This window comes from Balaenoptera acutorostrata, chromosome 16 (assembly GCF_949987535.1).
Source record: "Balaenoptera acutorostrata chromosome 16, mBalAcu1.1, whole genome shotgun sequence".
Lineage (NCBI taxonomy): Eukaryota > Metazoa > Chordata > Mammalia > Artiodactyla > Balaenopteridae > Balaenoptera > Balaenoptera acutorostrata.
The window spans coordinates 50,836,260-50,851,844 of record NC_080079.1 but is presented as its reverse complement, the minus strand read 5'-3'; the positions used below and the strand labels follow the sequence as shown (position 1 = coordinate 50,851,844).

At 57.6% G+C, this 15,585-nt stretch overlaps 1 protein-coding gene across 8 annotated transcripts in view; it reads left to right on the top strand.

Moving 5' to 3' along the window:
- The first annotated feature begins 586 nt into the window (after nt 1-586).
- LDB3 (LIM domain binding 3) overlaps nt 587-15,585 on the top strand; it is a 60,173-nt gene continuing 45,174 nt past the window's right edge. For 2 of the 8 annotated variants that reach the window (XM_057530735.1, XM_057530734.1), the window contains exons 1-4: nt 596-740; nt 837-952; nt 10,393-10,544; nt 11,006-11,081. In XM_057530735.1, coding sequence (XP_057386718.1) covers nt 860-952; nt 10,393-10,544; nt 11,006-11,081 — 321 coding nt within the window. In that variant the 5' untranslated portion in view covers nt 596-740; nt 837-859. Of the gene's footprint in view, nt 741-836; nt 953-10,392; nt 10,545-11,005; nt 11,082-12,462; nt 12,831-15,585 lie in introns of all 8 variants that reach the window. The other 6 variants (XM_057530738.1, XM_057530737.1, XM_057530733.1 and 3 more) reach the window with 5 other exon arrangements.

Here is a 15,585-nt window from a genome sequence, read left to right as displayed (position 1 = left end):
CTGCCACCACCTGCAGCCCGTTATCTGGCACGAGCCCCCATAGGAATGAGCTCAGACTCCAGTATGGCTTGGGTCTACTACCTGTGTGCCCTTGGGAAAGTTACTTAACCTCTCTGAGCGGGACAAGTGGCAGCCTCTCAGAAGCTGAGGAGATAATGGTGTGAAGGGCTCAGAGCTGAGCTTGGCCATGCCCAGAGCTACTGCTATTATTATGATTGTTTTTACGGTTGGACAATTCTGGGCCCTGAAGTTATCCCTTATCTTGGGCCACCATGAGGATAAGAGGCAACTTCAGGGCCCTCACCGGGGAACACAGGGCAGCAAAGACCCAAGTCACAAAGCCCCTGGCCAAGGGAGCTCAGCCACGGTCTTCTGGGCAAGGGGGTGGGTACAGCCAGGCAGAGAGGGCAGCTGGGCAGTCTGGGCTCTCCAGAGGGCGGAGGGAGCAAGGAGAGGAGAGCAGGGGGTGCAGAGCATTATCACTAACCTGTCCAGGCCCCTCTCCTGCCCCCTGGGGGGTGCTGGGTGCCGGACACCCCTCCCCAGGGGCTATATTAGCCTTGTGAGTCACAGTGGACCCGCTGGGAGGCGGAGGGCGGGCGGGCACAGTGTAGGGTTACAATCCATTTATGGGCGCAGTGGAGGGCAGATATCAGTGTCGATGGCATTCGTTCCCAGCTATTCTTAGGAGCCTCTCAGGAGCTGCACACAGCCCGGCCAGGCAGAAAGGGACGGAGCAGGCAAGGCCGGGGGTCGGGGGCAGGGGCCGAGGTACGGGCTGGGGAGGCAGGGTGCGTGAGGGTCCTCTCACTCTACTCTTCTCCCTTCATCCGCAGAGGTCGCCGCTGTCAGCACCGGCATGTCTTACAGCGTGACCCTGACCGGGCCTGGGCCCTGGGGCTTCCGTCTGCAGGGGGGCAAGGACTTCAACATGCCACTCACCATCTCCCGGGTGAGTGTGCACGGCCCACAGCCTAGAACCCGCAGGGGCGGGGCATGCTCAAAGGAGGGTGTGTGAGTCCATCTGTCCATCTGTCTGTCCTCCCTGAGGCTCTTGGAAAGCAGAGCACACTTCCCTGGTCTGGGGGTGGGACTGGACTCAACTGGATACTGCCGGCCACAGGCCCCTGGTCTTGGCCACAGCTGTTGCCCATCCTCGTTGGCTGGCCTATTATGAGTATGAAACATGGGCAAGAGGCTGGTGTTTTGATCAGAGAAAGCAATGCCAAGTTTGCAGGCCAGGCAGGCAGGTAGACAGAAAGTACAGGGCCTTCCTAAGCCTTTCTCTGGGAGGGTGGGCTCAGGGTACCCCCCAAGCCTGGAAGTGGGCAGCTGCTTTGGGGAAAGAGCACTCCTAGCATGGAGAGGTCAGGTGACAGGCGGGCAGATGGTTAGATGTACAGACTGCTGACCTTGGCTGCCCTGCTATCAGGGCTCGGAGCTGGGCTGGGCTGGTAACCGGTCTCCTGCATCCACTCCATCCCAGACCTGAGATAACAGCCCCCTTCTACCCCTGCCTTCCTGGGGCTGCTGTGGGACCTCACACTGGCTGGCTTCGTGGAGCTGGGCCTTCCTCGCTTGCTGGAGGCCCTAGCCATTCACCCACAGCTGCTCTGCCTGCCTGTCTCAAGTCTGGTTCGCCATGCTCACCTGGGGAAATGGCCTGTGTGTTCTGCAGTGTCTGTGATCAGGGAATGGCACTGCCTGATGGGAATGTCACAGATCTTTGGAGATTGTCTGAGTAACTCTATTGCCCAGCTGGAGACACTGAAGTCCAGAGAAGCAAGAAGCTAGATCTGTTTGAGAGGAAGCGGTCTGTGAGAAGGGACTTTGTTTTAAACACTGCTGTGTCCCTGGCACCTAGACCAGTACCTAGGACATAGTAGGTGCTCAGGCAACACTTATCAAGTAAAGGGAAGTCCAGCAGAGGGGCTCTGAAGGCCTCAAGGCTCAGGGTGGACTGTGAAAGGTGCCAGGGCAAAGACAAGCCCTGCCTGGTGGGGTATGCTGAGACTGAGCCCCAGCAGTGCTGGTGTGGGCACAAGGGGGCAGGCTGAGGCCCCAGGCTGTCACTGGAGTGTGATGGATGGGCAGGGGTGTCTGGGTCACTGCTCACCTGGAGACAGGGAGACAGTTTCTTCTCCAGGGCATGGAGACTTGCCTTGGGCCTGAGGGTGGGACGGGGAGGGTGGTGGGGAGGCACTGAGGTGGGCAGCCAGGGAAGGCCTGAAAGGTGCTTGGCAGAGGGGGCAGGGAGCCAATGTCCCCACTGGAGGCACAGTCCTGGCTGTGCAACCAAATGTGGACACTTGAGGGGACCCTAAGATGGAAAGCCCCACTCAGGGGTGTTCTGGGGGCCTCACGACAGCAATAGCTTCACAACAGCCTCACAACTCCTCTGGGGTGCTGGCCTGGCTCTAGTCCAGGGAGAAGGCCTTGGCTACCATCCTGCTGGAGGTCTGGCTTATTCCAACCTGAGTCTCCAGACCCACTGCCCTGGAGACCCCAGGGTCCCATATTAGAAGGGCACCCAGAGACTTACACACTCAGTCTGATGATATGGTGACACAGGGGCATTTGAGACCCAGCAGACACACCCCCTCTGCCCTCAGGACCCTACACAGCTTCCCACCCCCCTGGTTACAGGTCTCCTCCCTGTACAAGGCAGGACCCTCCACCCTCACTCTCATGGGTCCACCAGCTTCCCACGCCTGGGACTGAGCCTAGATCTCCCCCAGCCCCACTATCCTCAAGGCCTCCTCCTGCTGCTCCTAGCCCCATCCCTGCTGGTGGAAATTAACCTCCTGGCTCAGTGGCACCCAGGATAGCTGATGACCTCATCCGGGGTCTATGCACCACCTGGCCCCAGACAGCCCAGGGCTTAAATTGCAGCACAGAGGCCTTAAGCTAGACAGCAGGAAGAATGTCCTCACTGTAGGCAGGGGGTGTATTGGGATGCACTAGAGCCAACGACTAGGGGGGACTTTTAAAAATAGAACCCGCAGCTCAGGCAGGGCATCAGGGGATGGGCCTCTCAACTTCCTTCAGGGGCGTGCCCCCAAATCACCGAGGCCATGGAACCAGCTGGACTGGGTGCTGGGGCCTTCCCAGGGCTTGGAGCCTCTTGATAAGTCCTCTGGTGTGCTGCTGATACCCTGGGCTCGGGCGTCCCAGGCTCAGCGCTGCTGACCAGGCAGGCCTCAGGACACTAGCCCTGCCCTCCCAACAGGGCTGTGGTATTTCCTGCTGGGGTGCTCGAGGTCCTTCTGCACCAGGAACTTCTCCCCTAAGGGGATGCAAGGCCAGAGCTCTCTGGAAGAATCCACTGCAGCCCTGACCTGCTTCCCACAGAGGGCCAGTAGATGTCCTGGCCCGAGTCTTTGTGACAGGGCAGTAGTGGCGTATTGCGGCTGGGGGACTAGCAAAGGCGGGGCCGGCTCGTTCTCAGCAGGGGCCGGCACCCCTGGGCACACACACTGTAACCCTGAGGCAGGTGGTCAGGCAGGCAGGTCTGGGATTGGCATCTCACTTCAGAGCCGGGCAAACTGAGGCTCCGACTTGCTTATGCGCTCCTGGGACCTTGGTACCCCCATGCCTGCTTCCTCACCCTGTGGCTAGGGGCTAGTAGAAAAGCACTGCGTGGGGCCCATCCCCTGTGTGCTGCAGCTCCTCCTGTAAGAAGGCTGGCCACGTACAGCCTGGGTGGTAGCCCCTGTACCCACCCCACCCTGCCCACCAGCCCCACAAAATCAACCTTGGGGCAGTAACAGCCCCTCAAGTCCTCCCGTCGATGGGTCTCAGCCTGAGGACCCACAGAGCAATGGGTTCAGGAGGGAGACTCGGAGGGTGGAGGGGAAATGCCTTTATTTATCCTGGACAGGTGTGGCTGGGCCTGCAACATGAGCTGCCCTCTCACCCCCACCCTCCCCCAATCCCAGCCAGTCCTTCAGGATGTGGGGGAGGGGTGGGAGCAGCCGAAGAGGGAAGGTTCCAAAGGCCCAGCCCCCACCCCTGTCAGGGCAGCTAGGCCGGAGGCCAGGGCCACGGTCTGGGGCCTTGCCTCTTGGCTCACAAGTTGCAGCCCTTGACTTTATGGCGGCGACGTATGCTTTTGTTTGGCTCTGCTACTCACAGCTGTGTCACCTTAGAAAAGTCAGTTCACCTGCTCAGCCTCAGTTTTCTCATCTGCAAAATGGGGATGGTATGTCGGTAAAAGTACACGTGAGAGTTCTTTCTAATGTGCACTTATGAAAATACACCTATTTTTCCACATGGGCTGCTTGTGAGGATGGGGGAGTGGTGGAACTGAGCCTGGGCCCAGGGGGGTCCTGCCTCTCTGCTCCAAGGCCTCCACTCCTTACGGCCTTACCCACAGGCCCAGCAGGCTCACCTCTGCCCCTTTGCTGTTCTCGGTTCCAGTATTTGTCAGACTCTCCGGGCTATGGTGGCGACGCAGAGGACAGAGGGTCCCTGGGAGGGGAAGGGGGACAGGCTGAGATTATTCTGGGGCAGCTGCACCGGCGATTCCTGGAATTTTGAGGCCATGGTGCTGTTTCTTGGGCAGCGCCTAGCAGTGCTGACAGCAAGTGTTGTTTATAGCCATGCTGAAGGTCAGGCAAGCCTCTGGAGGGCTGCTGCAGGGCTGGCTCCCGAATGAACGAATGGGGAAGATAACCAGACAGTGGCCCACCGCTGGGGAATACATCCTTAGAGGTTCCCAGGCCAGGCCCTCTCCCAGCATGCTTCTTCTCCCTAGTGCACAGAGCTGTTCCTGACCCTGGGAGGTCCCTGAAGTGAGTGGGCATGAGGCTGGCTGGGTCCTGGGGAGTGGGCCTTCTGAGGTCCTGGGCTGGGACATAGGACAAGGGCAACTTCACTGGCAGTCCCCGGGGGCTCCTCGGGCTGAAGGCGTTGTGAGACGGCAGCAAGCGTGAGGAGGGCAGGGCTTCCTGGTTGATGTCTGCTGGGCCTGCTGGGGCAGCTGTCCTGCCTGGGAGATATCTCCCCAGTTCCCTGAATCTCCCTCTTGTCCAAGGGGCTAGCCATGATTGAAAGGCCCCCACCCAGGGCCCTTCCATTCCCAAACACAGCTTCTCCACCCCTTTGAAGCCAGGATCCACCTCTTCCCAGGAACCATTCTAAGTGGCATGAAGCAGACTTTGACATCCAGGACCTAGAACTGGGGGACAAGAGGAGAAGAAAGAGTCTCAGAAGGCCAGGGAAGGGTGTAGGTCAGCTAGAGAGGGGGCCAGTGACCCCTGGCTTTGGCACAGGGAAGTCATTGGTATGTGTGGAGTGGTGGGGGCCAAAGTCAGATGGCTGATGTGAGAGGGATGGGAGACTGTAGAGGCCAGACGTGCTGGTCACTTCTTGGAAATGCCTGGTGGTGAAGAAAAGGAGAGAAACATGGCAGGAGCCGGTTGGAGCAGCTAAGACTTTTTTTTTTAAGACAACTTTTTTAGAGCAGTTTTAGGTTCACAGCAACGTTGAGAGGAAGATAAAGGGATTTCTCATAACCCCCCTGCCCCCATGCATGCACAGCCTCCCGCATTACCAACGTCCCCCTCCAGAGTGTACATTTGTTATAACTGATGAAGCTACACTGGCACGTCATTATTACCCAGAGCCCATAGTTTACATTAGTGTTCACGCTTGGTGTGTACGTTCTATGGTTTTGAACCAAGGTATTATGACATGTATCCAACATTATAGTATCACAGAGAGTATTTTCACTGCCCTAAAAGTCCTCTGTGTAAGGAGAGGCTTTTTGAGCATAGATAAGACTCTGGCTTTTTTATCAGCCAGGGTGGGGTTGGAGAGGGGGGCCATGGGAAGACAGAAGCTTCCAGTGAGAGGGCGAGGGATGGAGCAAGGCCCCAGGGGAGGCCAGATGGGAAGGGAACAGAGCATGGCATGACAGTAATTTAATCACACAATGTAAAGTGCACTTAGGGCTCCCTGGAAATCCCCTGGGATGTCAGCCTGGGAAGGTCAGGAGGAGATGCTGGAAGCTGCACGGTCCACAGCACCCACAGCCTGCCCTTGCCTCCCATCCCTTGCCGCACCTACACTGGCAGGTCTAGAGGGAAAGGAAGTCAGGGGCCTGTCTGGCTTTAAGCACTAGGAGTGATGGCCGGGACCTTCTGCGGAGCCCAGTGGCCCCCTCTGCTGCCAGGGAGCTGGGGAAATAGGAGCTAAGGGCATGGGTGTGCCTGAGCCCCAGCCGGTGCCTTGCTTCCCTGGGACCCTGGACAGAACTTCTCTCCCCTCCAGCTGATGCTCAGGCCCCTCTAGGGACAGGAGGCTGGCTCAGGACTGATCAGTCAGGGCTGGCCCTTCACACACCACCCTCTGCCAGCTCCAGATCTTGTTTCCCCTGGAGGTGGGGGCTGCAGCCTCCCAGACTCCAACCCCTGGCACCTCCCAGGGCAAGGGGTGGGGGACAGCACTTGCACCTCCTCGGTTGGGAGCTTCCCTGAAATTGTCTCAGCTCTGCACTGTCTTTGTATAATGCCCTATTTAATGATGAAATCCTCACCACAATCCCGGGAGAAAGGCATCATTGCTGTCTTTACACAGAGGTCATGGAGGCTGGCACTGCAACCTCAGGTCTGGCTCAGACTACAGTCCATGGTCTTTGCTCTACTGCTTCCCCCCAGGCACCCGAAGGTCACGGGGGCCACAGCTGCCCCCTGGCACCAGCTATCCCTGTGCCCCCTCTGGGGTGCCCTAAACCATGGCCCAGCAAGGAGGGTGGGCTAGGTGGCGATCTTGGCCCCCAAACACCTAGAGCCTGCCTTAGGGGCTTCTGAGACAGGACCTCGGTCCTGGAGCTCTGCCCATGGCTGGGTTCCCTGTTGAGAGGTGGCTGGTGACTAGAGAAGGTGAAAAGTGGAATGAAACAATCACTACAAAGAGTTTTTCAAATGCTCCAAAGGGGCTAGAAAGACTTTAAAGAAAAAAAAATCCTCCAAGGATTTAGGAGCTTTGGGTCTTTTCTGGGACAAGGAAAGCAGAGGGAGGGGGCTCGGGAGTCAGACAAGAGGTACATGGGTACCTCACACCTAGACTGCACTCTTCACAAGCCCTGGGCTCTGGGCAAGTGTTCAAGGGTGGCCGCACCCTTCTGCCAGTCAGGCTGCTCCTGCAGAGCGGGGAGGGGTCTGACGGCCCTTGGGCAGAGCTGAGGGGCAACTTCCTTAGAGTCCCTGGCTTCTTCTCTAGGGAGACCTGGGCAGAACTAGCAGAGCGCCTCCCTGCAAGAGGATTATAGCATCCTCCACCCCACCAGCCCGAGGGGTCTTGAACCCTGCTCAGGGCAGCCAAAGGTCAGGCCAGCTGAGCCCTGATGAGCACACACAGGTGCAAGGAGAGGCGCCAGGGGCAGGCTGGAGCCAGCTTGGTGGCAAATTCCTCAGGGGGTTTGGCTGTTGACCAAGCCTGGGGGAGCCTGGGCTCTTCCCTGGGAAAAGGATCATCTCAGTCTATACCTGAGGATGTGGGGGAGCCAGCCAGGGCCAGGCAAGGGGAAGGTGGGAGCCCTGTGGGAAGGTATGATGTTAGCTAACCCATGCCTGAGGGAGAAATAAGTCCTCAAGACAGCTCGGAAGGGAGGGCATTCCAAACGGCCCCGTGGTTTGCCCCAGCTGAGCTGGCCCCAGCCTCTTTTGGATGTCATTCTGGTGTCCTTGTTCACACTTAATCCATGATCTCCTGGACACAGCTCTGGTCCTGCCTGGCAGGCATCACCTCTGCAGGCATGAGGCCCTCCCCTCTGTCTGGGGTCTGTGGCTGCCCTGCCTGGGAGCTCCCTGCTGCAGGCTGATGGCCCCCTTCTCTGTGGACGCTTAGAAGCATCTGGGGGAGCCCTGGGTCGGGAAGCCCTGGCATCGGGGTGTCCTGCTGTGGGGGAACCCTGTGGGCAGTCCACTAAGACAGCAGAGGCATTGCGCAATTCACCCTGAATGGGAGCATACTGGCGTCTGCTACTTTCTCTGAAATGCTTCAAACATAATATGGATTGATGGATGGAGAGAGGGATGGACACTTGACCAGCAAGTTGAGTGAAATGCTACAGTAGAACCTCCGTGGTGGGTATTCGGGTGCTCCCCATAGAATTAGTTCTGCCTTACTGTGTTTGAAGGTGTCTATAATAAAATACCCAGAAGAGCAGAGGCCTGCACATGAAGCTAGAAGGTGTAGGGAAAGGTGATTTTCTTGCAGGACAGGCCTGGCTGGGCAACTCAGTTTGCCCTCAGAAGTCCCCTCTCAGCCTAGAAAGTGTTTTGCTTTTCTTTGCTGTCGTTTTTTATCCTTTGCTTAACCGCTTAAATCAAAGGAAACAACACACTCCTGTCACTAGTAGAGGCTCTGTACGGCCATTGATTTGGGGATAAAGGCGACGTGTGTTTTGAGATGGCCCGAGAGCGCTTCCAAGATGCCCCTATGGGAGCCTGGAGAGTAGGCGGGACTTGGCAAACCAGACAATGTGGCTTCCTGACAATCAAGGCATTTGTTTCTCTATTGTCCTGGCCTCATCCCAGCAGATTCCAGGGGCGGTGGGGAGGCTGCTCAGGGCACAAGGTGGCCAGTGCTTAAGAAGGTACCACAGTTCCTGGGTCTGAAATGGCGGGTCAGCGGCAATTGGCAAGAGTTCTCCTGGTCTTGCTATAATCACTGGGTTAACACACGTGGTTCCTGGCCCGCCCTGTAGAGCCTGTCTGGGAATGGGCTGGAGGCTGGTGGCTGCAGGGCTCTGGTTAGGATGGGAGTTCCCTCCGAGGGGCCCGGCAGGAAGTTTCCATCCATGTCTGAGAGCCCAGAATCTGGCCAGAGGCCCACTGAGGCCTGGCACCCAGGGCATGGGACTGTCCCCAGGACCTCTTTGGGCTCCTTCTAGGATGGTCCCCAAGCCTTGGCCAGAAAATGGCTTCTGCCAGCATTCGGAGCCAGCCTTGTCCTTGGGGTACAGCCAGGAAGGTGACTGGGATGTGCCCAGAGAAGCCAGGAGGGCTGGCTGGTGGGCATGTTGGGGAGGAAAAGCCAAGGGACACCCTCTAGGCACAGCTCGGTGGGGGGTGACTCCCAGGGGCTCTTCTTTCCTATGATGTCACTGGAGGCAAACCCTGCCCGGCACCCCATGTGATGTCACAGCATGCTTCCACATTATGTCATGGGGGTCAGGTTATAAAATCATTCTATGTGATGTCAGGAAGGGGTGCAGCCAAAGTCTCCACGACATCCCATGAGACACCTTTAGGGGTGAAGCTTCATCACACTCCATGTAATGTCACTAGGGGCCGGCCCACAAGCTATTTTAGGTGATGTCACTAGGCCTTCCAGAATTTTGCATTTCATGGTATGTCACTGCATAGGAGGCCACCATGGCATTCAGGGTGCTACTGCTGGGGGCTGGACATGCAGAATTTGGCATTGTGTATGACATCTTTGGGAGTGGAATCTGAGCTATCTCAGCATCCCAGGTAATGTCCCTGGGAGTGTGGTCTTCCTGACATTGCATGGGGGGTTCATGGGGTGGCATATCCATGGTATTCTGTGTGATCACACTGGGGGTAGGACCCCCAGACTCTAGCATTCTGTAATGTCACTAGAGTGCAAGATTTGGGAACTGGCCTCCACATCTGCACCTCCCCTTTGGAAAATATGAAGCCAACCACAGAGCACTGAGCTCCATATCCCAGCTGACCTTGCTCCCGCAAGCAGGCTTGACAGTTCTGCCAGCCCTCTCTGCACACCTGCCACAGTAGAGTAAGACACACTTACACTAGGATGCTTTTGTGAGGGTACATTTGGCCTGCCTGCTGGCCTGGCAGCATCTCTATGGTGGTGCTGAGTCTTAGCAGCTGCTGAATTCTTCTGGAGCCTGGAAAGTGTGCCATGGGTTTTCAAGGTGCAGATGTTATAGTAGGCTAATTGGTGTAACAAACAACCCCCAGTTCTCTTAGCACAGTGGAAGTTTATTTCTCATTCATGCAACATCCAATTCAGTGCTCCTTAGTCATCTCTCCTCCAAGCAGTGACTCCATGATCCAGGTCCCTTCCAGTTAGTGGCTTGGCTGTCCTCCTCTGGGTCCTCTGCGTCCAGTCAGCTGACAAGCAGAGAGAGTGCAGGATGGCAAGATGGGTGCTAGGGGCAGGCCTGGAAGTGGTGTGCTTTGATTTCAGAGCTAGTCTCATGGCTGCACTCAGATACAAAGCACCAGGAAATGTGGTAGCTCTGTGCCAGGAAAAGGAAGCAGGCTTGGTGGTCATAGTGAATGAAAGACAAAATGGCAAGCCTCTACTGGATGATCCCTGGTGATTCTTCTCTGAGGACGGGCCCATCCTCAGGTCACCCTTCTTATGTTCACCCCCCATCTTCTACCCTCTCAGATCACACCGGGCAGCAAGGCCGCCCAGTCCCAGCTCAGCCCGGGTGACCTTGTGGTGGCCATTGATGGCATCAACACAGATACCATGACCCACCTGGAGGCCCAGAACAAGATCAAGTCTGCCAGCTACAACCTGAGTCTCACGCTGCAGAAGTAGGTGGGAGCTCTCCAGAGCAGGGGGCAGAGGTTGGGTGTGGGCACCAAGGGCCTGGGAGAGGAGCTGTCCAGCATGGGCCCAGCCTCGTGCTACCGGACCGCACAGGGAAGTGAGGACAGCCTCTGGACCAGAAGGACAGGTCCAAGTCATCAAGCACCTGCCATGTCTGTGTCTCACTTTACAGATGAGGCTCAGAGAGGGTAGATAACGGTGCTGCTGGTATGTGGGCAGCCGGGCCTGGAAGCCAGGGTCTTCCCTGCTTCCTCTGTGCACAGGCAGCCTCCCTGAGACCTAGCAGAGGCCCGTGGCTGCAAAGTACCCCAGAGCCGTGACTTCTCCATGCTGGTCAGGCCTCTGCCCTGGCTCCCTGGGTTCCAGATGTTCTCCCCTCTCCAGTCCTTCTCAGGCAGGAGCTCCTGGACCCAATGGCAACTGTCTTCATTTCTGGTTTTTCCAGGTCGAAGCGTCCCATTCTCATCTCCACGGCAGCGCCCCCAATCCACTCCCCTCCGCCTGTGATCCCCCACCAAAAGGTAGGTGCTGACTGTGGGTGGCAGGCTCCACTCTGGGCCGTGGCTCCCAGAGTGCAGCCACTGGTCTGCCTGACGGACCCTCGGCTGGCCTGACTCTGGCAAGGTGGGGGGATCAGCCCGGCCCCAGCCCTGCCCCTGCCTCGGATGATGCCGGGGAGGTGGCGCAGACCCCCGGGGAGAAGCGTTCAAGCCCCATAAAATGCTGCATGTAGGGGTGCCCGCCTGGGTGCTTAGCCAGCACCCTGGGCCTCATGGGCGGGCTGACAGGAAATCCACTTAGGCAGCGGTGTTTTCAGGAAAGGGACCATTCTCCCAGCCAAGTGGGGACAAGTGTCCAGAAGGCTCTGACCCTCCTCCTTCTGAGGGCACTGGGGAGGGGGGGTGACCGTGGCATGAAAGCCGAGGCCCCAGTTTGAGCTGGTCACCCCAGGAGGAGCTCCCAGGCATGGGGGGCCTGCTGGCCCTCAGGGTTTCTCCTGTGTCACAGGCTGTCTCCCTCCCGTGTCCCTTTCTCCTCCCAGTTGCACGCTCCTATACACACTCAGAAGTGCTGGTGCAGCCAGCAGGTACCAGGCCCCTTCCCAGCTCCCTCTAAGCAGCTCAACCCTGAGGGACCCAGAGCATGGGAGGCTTACCCCACCGCTCCTACAGGACTACACACTCCCGCCACTCTCCACCCCTCCTTGCAGGACCTCATATTGACCCTGTCTGTCCAGTGGGGTAGAGTGGGTGATGGGCAGGGTGGGGAGAGGGGACAAGAAGATGACAGGGGTCTGGGGTGGGTGACAGATTGGGGAAGTGGGCAGAGGGCTGTTGGGGAGAAGCTGCAGAGGCAGACTGAAGGAAGCAAATGTCAGCCCCCCTCCTTCCTCAGTTTCCCCTCTGCACCTCTACTCTGCCTGTTCACCACTAGCCCAGAAGGCCCCCTCTCACTGGCCGTGTGGGGCATTGCAGAGTGGGGTCAGCAGAGCAGGAGGCAGGGCTGTGCTCACCAGGTGCCCCCATTCAGGGGAAGGGGGAACAGATGTAGGATGGAGGGGTCTCCCCACAATTCCCTGAGACCACACCCCCTTTCCTCCAGCTCTGCAGTCAGGCTGGCTTGGCCTAGCTTTCTGTGTGGGGCTTTGCATTTTGTCCAGGTGGATGACAGCTTCAGGGCCAGGAGCCTCACCCCGCTCTTTTTGACAAAACCCTTCTCTTCCAGGTGTCCTTTCTATCCCCCAACCCTGACCTCCGTGCAGTGGGCTGCGGGCTCCAGGGTGGTGGGCTGCTAGGCGCTCGCACTAACCCCTCTGTTTCAGGTTCATGCAGAAGCGCTGGGATGGGCATGGCCTCTAACTGCTCTCTTCTCTCTCCCCTGCATGGTGCTGCCCTGGGCCAGGACCCTGCTCTGGACACGGACAGCAGCCTGGCAGCACCCAGCCCCAACCCCGAGGCGAGGGCCATCCTGGGCACCCCAGGCACCCTGGAGCTTGGGCAGACCTTTAGCTCCTCCTTCTCCCAGACCTCCGTCTTCTCCTCACACACAGAGGCCTCTGACGCTGGCCCTCCATGGGGCAGCCTGGGGGCCAAGGTCAGCCTGGAGGGGGCCCTCGACTCTCTAAGCCCGAAAGCCCTGCGGGGTTCGAGCCAGCCAAGGCAGTATAACAACCCCGTTGGCCTGTACTCAGCAGAGACCCTGAGGGAGATGGCTCAGATGTATCAGATGAGCCTCCGAGGGAAGGCCTCAGGTGCTGGACTCCTAGGAGGGTAGGTAACGGGCTCACAGCTCTCCACTGGTGGTCAGGGGCCATCTGGGTCCTCAGTGCTCATAGAGGCCTGGTCAGATAGTCAGAGAGAGGAACTGGTCTCATTCTGGCCAGCCCCAAGCCCATGAGGCAGTGCAGGCTGAGAGCAGTGAAATCAATCATCCTATTGACATTTGCCATGAGCCGGGCCCATCATTGCTTTACACAAGCTGGGGCGATGTGTCAGATTTTGCAGAGAGGGAAACTGAGGCTCAGAGAAGGTTAAGTCAAGGTCCAGCTGTCCAGCTACTAAGTGGCCAAGCTGGGCCTGAATACAAGAGACTCTGACTCCCAAAGCTTTCACATCAGGTCACCCACCAAGACAGGACAAAGCCTAATACCTCCAGGAACTCTGGGGCAAAGGGACAGGCTGGTCCCCACCCCTTTGGGAGTCCTGAGAGGTGGGAGAGCAAGTTCTCTAGGTCTGGCAGTGGTCTGGGAAGGCTGCCTGGAGGAGGGAGCACTTGAGCTGGGTACAGAGAGATGGGGCAATAGGGTGAGTGGAGTGGGTTGGCAAGACTGACCCTGGCTAGGGTGGGGAAGCAAGGGAGCAGGACCCTGAGGAGAAAAGGGCCCTGCAGGAGAACAGCAGGCCACCCCCTGCTCCCCGAGGTCTAGCTAATGGTACTCTTGGAGCACAGGAGTTAAAAGAACCTAGAGGCAGAGCCAGGGTGGGCATTGTGGAGGGGCTGAGGGGAGGGAGCCTCCCAGCAGAGTACATATTAGCTTCCAAGTCCTGAAGATTTGTTATCTCATTGTAACTTCTTCCATAGCCCCATGCAATTGGTATAATCGTCTCTGGGCTGGAGGCAAAGCAGGCTGAGTCAAGGCATATGGCCCAGTGGCTAGGGGTTCAGGGCTCTTCCATGAGACTGTCCATATCTCAGAATTACGGGGAGGATTGAAGGAGATAACACGTGCATAGTGCTGAGCTCTGTTCTGGCACACTCACTGCGTGCTACCTGCCATCACTGCCTGGAGTCACACAACACGTACACAGATGAGTCAGCATTGCAATCCAGGTCAGTGTGATCCAAGCCCACACCCTTCCTTTGACCTAGCCGCACATGGTATCTGTGCTCCGCCCGTTCACTGCTCCCCTGGGGATCCCCAGCTCCCCCAGATCCCATAGCTCTTTCTGGGATCCTGAGTAAAGCTGGGCGCTCTACGGTCTGAGCACTTGGACCCTGGCTTCCCTGGACCAAGATGGCAAAGCTTTCTACCCCCAGGCTTTTTCCAGCAAGGGGCTTCTGCCAGAAAGCTCAGGGAAAGACAGAGTAGAAGTGGACTCTTTCTCCTGCCTTGGATGGGCTGATAGCTCTTCCTGATTCTCTTTGGGCCTGGCCCCCAGCAGGGAGGTCACGCTCTGGTGGACCTGGACTTCCACGGGGCCCACCTGCAATGATGGTAAGGTCTTCCCTCACGGAGGCCTCAGTAGAGGCTGGGGCTGGTTAACAGTCCATATGCTTTATCTAACACAACTCTCTCAGCAACTTCAGAGCGGGAGCATCATTCCCTCATTTTATAGCTGGGAAATAGAAACCCAGAGAGAGCAAGTAATTTGCCCAAGGTCACACAGTTAATGAGTGGCAGATAGGACTGGCACTCAGGTCAGTCTGACTTCTCCCTGCATGGAGCCAGGGACCTACCTGCCTGCCCCACCCGTTTCTCCCAACTCCCGACAAGCCCTCCCATTGGCACAAGGGCTTCTCAGAACCTGACAAGTGTTAGATTATTACTTGACACTCAGAGCAGCAGGGTCCAACAGTTGCTTCGAAGGGAAGATGGGCTAGGGAGGGAATATGGTGCGTGCTTTATTCAAAGTGAAGGCTGATGCTGTGGTCCCAGCAGGAAGGGCAGAGCCTCTGACCTGGGCTAGCCGAGGGCTGAGGCCACCACCTCACAGGAGGCAGGGTTGGCAAATGCTACTCCCTATGTCTGTTCATCACACACTTAACCCATGCTGAGGGCTTTACACTCAGGATTCTGTTCAGTCTGCGGAGGGCACCACCCTCTTGGTGTTATGAATGAGGAGACTGAGGCTAAGACAGGTGGGTAACTTGTCCAGAGTCACAGCTCTAGGAAGAGGCAGGGTCAGGATTTGAACTCTGTCCTGTCTGGCTCCAAAAGGAAGCTCCTTCCCATACTCTCTCTCTCTGGGTAACTTCAAGGTGATCCCTTGGCAGCTTGTACGCCCTTGGGAGGAGTGGAGAGGAACAGAGGGGGTGAAAGAACAGCCGGGCCTGCAGCCCCCTGCTCCTTGTCCTCTCTGGGGCTGGTACTGAAGGGCAGTGTCCCTCAGGCCAGTTGGTGCGAGGGCACCCGGGCGTTTTTACATCTTTGGCTCATTCTCCCCAAGACCTGGCTGCTCCTCTCTGAGCTATCTCTGTTGCAGGCATCTCAGCTTCCAGGTCCTCAGGCAGAAGCTAAGCAGGGGGCAGGAATCAATGCCAAAGCAGGAGCTGGCTACCTAGGCAGGGAAGGGCATAGGCAGCCCCTGAGGCCAGCACTGCCCTCTACAGGGGGCACTGGGCTGGTCAGGGCAAGAGCTGATCCTGCAGTTGTCAGCACTGGCCAAAAATGGAGAAGGAATTGGAGATCTGTGATGGCCCTTTCTTAACATAGCTCCACTTGCAGCTATTTTGAGCCTGGGAGGACAGAGGGAATTTTATCAGCCCTGAGACAGGGTTGGGCCACCTGGGACTGGCGGGGGTGGG